At 40.3% G+C, this 6,642-nt stretch overlaps 1 protein-coding gene across 1 annotated transcript; it reads left to right on the top strand.

Moving 5' to 3' along the window:
* Nucleotides 1–1,143: 1,143 nt before the first annotated feature.
* med10 (mediator complex subunit 10) lies at nucleotides 1,144–4,270 on the top strand. The gene is made up of 4 exons (XM_080046142.1): nucleotides 1,144–1,382; nucleotides 1,472–1,555; nucleotides 3,099–3,201; nucleotides 3,591–4,270. Exons 1-4 carry the CDS (start codon nucleotides 1,261–1,263, stop codon nucleotides 3,684–3,686), a joined length of 405 nt encoding a protein of 134 aa, XP_079902268.1. The 5' UTR covers nucleotides 1,144–1,260; the 3' UTR covers nucleotides 3,687–4,270.
* Nucleotides 4,271–6,642: the final 2,372 nt, after the last annotated feature.

The following is a 6,642-nucleotide window of genomic DNA, read 5'->3' as shown; positions in this document are numbered from 1 at the left end:
TTGCCCAATAGGCCTACCTATTTGGTAGCCTGGTCCAACCAGACCATCGTACTTCATTTCATTTGTACAAAAGGGGAAAATAAAATTTGAGCGGAAGTAGGTAGGCGGCCGGAGCCAGGCTACCTATTTGGTGAAAATGGACAAGAACAAGCATACACATAAATAAAATATGATCTATAATAGTTGGTAAAAAAGAAAAGAAAATTAAAAGCCTCCAGCAAATGATAGGCTATGATTTTACACTATAGCCTTCTAATAAACAGACTCATTGTTTAAAAACTGTGCCAGGTGCAATATCTTTATTATACTATCTATGATCTGGTCATACATACATTATATTTTGAAGGTCCTGTGTTTCCCCCTCTGACTCACTCTTTGCAGCTTGACGTTCCTGTGGTTCTATTGGGGTTACCTGAAGAGAACATGATAGACAGAAGGAAGTAGCCAGAAGAATGTAATGTTCACTGACATTCACTTTCACTTTGACTCTCTAGTCTCCATAGGCTACTGCACCCAGCACATGTATACATTTGGGTTGGGGGAGAAGTCACCCTTTGTGATGTGCCTTTATATTATAGGTGAATTGGATAATACAGGCTAATTGGACTCTCATTACTGAATGTGTAGGAAGAGTTGAATAGCAGGGTTAACTAAAACCCTCAGATTATAATGTCACACATAAAGCCCACGGTCATTCAGACATTTATTAATTAACATTCTACATTCTAGTAGGCCCGACCGATTTCGTAGGTGCAAACGGCATTCCACACAGGAAGGTTGTGTAAACTATGGGCCACAGACGTAGGCTATAAACCAGAACCAGCACTAACTTTTATAACAGATATTTCCAAATTAAATAATATACATTCTCAATATGTTTTGTATAAATATATGCCGTTTACATTTATTATAGTACTCGTAGGCTACAATATTAGTTTAAACGCAGTGGAGTCACCGTTACTTGCAGCAATGAATGCCATTAATTTTACTGTGCTGACAAAGAAGCTTCCTCCTGACCGGCAGCACGACACTTTGCAGCTTTAAGCGCCGGTTAACGACACGATATGATCGGCCGTTACCTAGGTAGCAGAGGAGCACCCGCAGCGATTGGCTGTTTCACTGCCGTAACGCACACCGGCGTTGTGACCGTCGCAGAGTCGGTGGTGGCTGACAGTAAACAGCAAATAATTGACATAAGGATTATTCCCAAACGAATCGTATTTATTTATTTTCGGTGTTTGTTATTGAGAGTCAATCGAGATGGCGGAGAGGTTTGATAACCTGGAGGAGCACCTGGAGAAATTTATCGAGAACATTCGACAGTTGGGAATCATTGTCAGCGACTTCCAGCCCAGCAGCCAAACAGGACTCAACCAAAAACTGTGAGTCACGTATTTTTTTTTTACTGAGAACAGCACGATTCTGCCAATAAGCGTCGTGTTAACCGGCTTTGTTGCTTTTTCCTCTTCAGAAATTACATGATTTCTGGTCTCCAAGACATCGAGAAGTGCCGACAACAGCTGCATGAGATAAACGTACCGCTGGAGGTCTTTGAGTGAGTCCACGAGTTGTTTTATTAATGAGTCCGACAATATTCACAGCCTATATAATAACGTATGATCCCCATATACACCTTATACTTCTGAACAACTCTGGCGTTCCCTGTCATTGCTGTGAATAGCCGTTTTTGTTGTGTTGAGAGACTACATTTACACCAAACCCCATACAAAAATCTGACGATTTTATAGTTTCCGTCCTGCTCTGCACATCCAGTAATGTTATGTGTCTCCAATTACTTTTATTCTGGATTTTAGAGATCTATTCTACAATTCGGCATACATATATTGTACAAATGAGTTTATATTAGACAACTTTAATGATACCAAGAAGAGCAATTCATTTGCAGCTTATCCCATCCGCCACACAAACAACATCCAAAATGTTGCATGTCAAAAGGCACAGATCAATTAACAGACATACATAGGTCAATGAAGGACAGCAAGGTAAAGTTAATATAGTACAGCAATAAAACACATAATACATAGACATTGTTACATGCATTATCTTGTAAAGGTGCTATCATAAGAAAGTGTCATTTTAAATGACTGCCATCCGAGTTTAATAACCTAAAAGTCCCATCACTGAGAACTCATGGGACAGAACATGCTGGGGTTGGCTAATAATGTTCATATAATAAATACGATTTTTTAACTTGAACAATGGCTTCACTGTTTTGTTGCCGCTCTTCATAGTGTGCACTGTACTTAGCTAAAAAAGCAAAACAAACTTTTGTTGGAATAAATCAATCATGTTTATCAATAACTATGGATACTATTATGGGATCATGTGCGTTTGCCAAGGCTTATTTACCGAATTTAGTAATAATGGAATATATCATTTCTAGGGATGGGACGATCCACTTTTTTTAGTTCCGATCCGATTCCGATACCTGGGGTTTGAATATCGGCCGATACCGATACTGACTGATACGATATCATAATTGTTATACATTTTTTCGTTGGTGGTGATGTTATGTATTAGGCTAGGAAGGCTTAAGCAATTCTAATTTAAAAGAGCAATAAATATACACAAATGCATATAGGTTTATCTTAAAGGCAGAAATCCTTCTCAATGATCACTTCTGCCCCACTAGAATATGTGGTGGTCTGTTTGTCTAAACAGTCTTTCTCTCTCTGGCTGTATTTTACATAGTAGAATTTGTCACAAGCCTCTCCACTTCCTTGACTTGGATTAGCTTTGGTTAGCTCACTGGCTAACTAACTGATATGTACTGTATGTCAAATTATAAAGTGATGTCCTCTCTCCCTCCACCGAACGTCGGCGCATGTTCGCTCTTACATAGCAAAAAAAAAAAAAAAAAAAAAATTATAAAAAAAAAAAAATTATAAAAAAAAAAAAAAAAAAAATCGGATTTTAATATCGGAGCTGTCAGTCCGATATCCGATACGCAGATTTCGGCCATATCGGACCCGATACCGATACTGGATCGGATCGGCCCCATCCCTAATCATTTCTTAGTTGTGCTTCATAGCATCATCCCAGCTCCCCGTACTAAAATTGTGCTTTTACGTTGGCAGATACATTGACCAAGGTCGAAACCCCCAGCTGTACACAAAGGAATGTCTGGAGAGAGCCTTGGCCAGGAACGAGCAGGTCAAAGGCAAGATCGACACTATGACGGTGAGAGATAATGCCAGGGTCACAGCCATTGCCCACACTGCAAGAATAAACACAGCTGACAAACTAGGTCACTGATTAAATGTACCAAATATTGTTTAGGATTTTTTATTTTTTTTAAAGATAGAAAATGTCCCCTTCAAGGACCATTTTTCACTCTAGAAGAAAGTGGTTCAGTTGAAGCTCTGCTCCACAGATCAGTTAATGTGTATATTCATTTTGTGTTCAGTCGTGTCAAACATTTTCTTTATTAGGCAATGCATGATGTCCACAAGCTAGATTGTATCCTTATTATGAAACATACATCCTGTTTAGTTTATCTTCTACATAAAATGTAGAGTATTTATAAATCAGTATTAAACCCCCCTCTATTGTATCTTCCCATATTACAGAAATTCAAGAGCCTTCTGATCTCCGAGCTGGGTAAAGTCTTTCCTGAGGAGATGTCCCAGTATAAGGCCATACATGGTGAAGACGCCCCCTCCTAGGGACCCCCACACCACAACCACCCCTCCCCCCCACCCCCAACCTTCCACTTGTGATCTCCTGAATGGAATACAAGCCTGAACAGGGTTTGACCGAGCTGGATCCTGTGCACTGGCCTGGGCAGACTATGGAGATGACCTATTATTATTTTTCATAATTATTGTGACGCTGACTAAGTACCCAGAGGGAGGTTTTATCCTCTCTTTTCTATACACTTAAAACTCCATTTAAAGATACACAAATCAATGTGGAGTAAGCTGCAAAAAAATACACTTCTCTGCTGTACAGAGGAAAACATGTTAAAGAGCTGCAAGGCGCCTGTCTGATTCTGCATTAAGGAATTTGCTCCATCACTTGTACATACTATATTTATACTCTTACACTCTGCCTTTTTGTAATGCTTCCTAATCATAGCTCACCATACTTTGTACCACACACACGGTTAATCACAGTTTGTATCAAGCTCAGGTTTTTAACGGCCACGATTATCCAATGCAAATGTTATCTGATGGTAATTCTGTGCCCAGTCCCTGGACACGGTCAGAAAACGAGTCCTCTCTTTAGTTGTACCTTGTTTGTATTATAAGTTTTGTTAATAAATGATCCTTGTTGGAATAATGCTGTGTTTTGTCTTTGTCGATACAGTGGTGAAAAGACAACAGATAACAAATAAGACACCTAATTTGCGTAATTTCATTTTACAGAATTAGCTGGAACACATAACATTAAGTGCTTGCTGGTTACCATCCTGGGAAATGTTATACGATCTTAATGGTATAATAAAATCACAATAGATTTTTTCATTTTCATCAAGCAAATGTAAAGTAGGTTAGGCTTACACCGACCAGGGTGCAATATTTCCAAAGGTTAATATACCTGTATATAGTATAAATATGATATTTCATTATAGAATTAGACTATAACATGAAAAATGTTATGTATTCCATTACTCAAGAACATGTTTCCTGTAAGTATTATTTTCAGGGCTGAAAACTAAAAAAGTTTTCCTGATTGAACCAATTGCATGAAGGATTATTTATTTTTTTAAATAGCGGTTAACATAAATAATTTAAACATTGTTAACTGTGTTAGTGGGCCACCTGCAGACACGACCTGCATGAACACATGATGACGTATCCGTGATGCCTTCAGGGACACTCGGCTCAAATGTCGCCTCCGAGCATCTTGCATTGTTACAAAACACTGTCTGTGTTGTGTGTGTCAGTGTGCGTCTGCCTATTTATGCCACAGCCACAGTTGCTCTGGAAACATGAGGAGGAGGCTGCGTCATCGGGCGGGTTGCGGCCCAACACGCCTCCTCCTACTGGGGCTCGATGCATGTCGTCTCGCCCCTCTGACCCTGGAGGCTGGTCCTCTGGGACTGGAGGCAGGGAAATGAGCCCTGTTATTGCTTTGTGATCTACGCAGAGAAGAAAAACACAGACAGCCCTCTTCCCTCGCTGTCACTCTTCCAGGAGGATTTCCCAACACGCGTCTGTTTTTTGTCGGCCCAGTTTGGTGAGGACTCAGCAGCCTCCACCTTTTACTGTGGGGGGAGGGGAATTCAGGATCATTATTTCATCCAACACTTCAGCTTCTTCAAGGCTATTATAATATATCTACTGGGCACTGACAGCCTAAAGTTATAGCTATGTATTAAAAAAGTATTAAAAGGTGTGTATTCATTTTGATTGGATTTTATCGGGATCCCCATTAGCCGAGGCCATAGCCACAGCTCTATTCATATATGCATTATTGGTTTTCAAAGGAATAGTTCAACATTTTTGGGAATACGCTAATTTGCTGTCTTGTAGATCAGGTGATTGATGACTGGACCATGAATATAAAGCTACAGCCAACAGCCGTTTAGCTTAGCTTAGCACAAACACTGGAAACGGGGGGTGGAGTGGAATGGCTAGCCTGGCTTTGTATGAGGAGGGAAATAAAAATCAGTTTTGGATAAAAGCACTACATCGATACAGAGTCTGTATAGCTACACGGCACACGTCAGCGACAACACTCTCCCAGGCATGTGTGCTCCGTTCAATTGCACGTGGAAGATCGTGAACTTCAGCCACGGCAGCACGCGCAGCGTGCAGAAAGACATTTTCATAAATTTTGAAAATGTGTAACCTGTCGGACCATGTCTTATACAAACAATAGACTGTATATAAAAGATAATACGAATTCAAAAACTAACAGATGTCCTGGAATGCACACAGGTCTGAAGTCAGTACTACTTGGGTTGCGTTCCGAATCGCATACTTTCTACTATATAGTATGTAGAAAAAAGATTTAGGATGTCCCGATTCTTGTGGCCAGATTTAGGATGGTTAGAAGTACCCGGATGTCCTACTTCATGCGGCCAAGATTGTTAGTGTTGAAAAGTGCATCCTATTTGGGCGATTCTGACCCACAATCCAGTGCGCACGTGAAGTGACGTCACATCGACGAAGCCTCCATATGAAAACAAACGGGGATGCGACGGATATAAAAGCAAGAGGCAAGATCAAGGCGCAATGTTATGATGAAATAAGAGAGTAAAGTATGTCCCAATAGTATGCCTACTGCATCCTACTAGATTCTTTTTATCGTCGGATGTAGTATGTAGAATAGAAAAAAGAAAGAGTATGCGATTCGGAACGCAACCTGAGTCTGAAGCTCCCATGTCCCGAGTAAAAGAACGCACTGCTGCAGCGCGGTTAATATGGCATCGCCCCTCCGAAGGTATAACAGGGCAAAGCAGCCAATACAGGCATTTTCATCAGTGGGTCATACGCTCAATCACCATTGTTTTAACTCACTATTTGATAGATAGGAACTTAATAGACAAAATAGACGTTAACGCAACACCTTGAGCACCATTTATAAGATGCCGTCAGCCACCTCTACATTTCTGCCTTTACATTTTTTTTGTTGCTTATCTTTTATTTGACCCTTTGACCCTGCTTCTCTGTG

This window comes from Ammodytes marinus (assembly GCF_949987685.1).
Source record: "Ammodytes marinus genome assembly, chromosome: 17".
Taxonomy (NCBI): domain Eukaryota; kingdom Metazoa; phylum Chordata; class Actinopteri; order Uranoscopiformes; family Ammodytidae; genus Ammodytes; species Ammodytes marinus.
The sequence above is the reverse complement of the archived record's forward strand: the minus strand, read 5'-3'. Positions and strand labels throughout refer to the sequence as shown.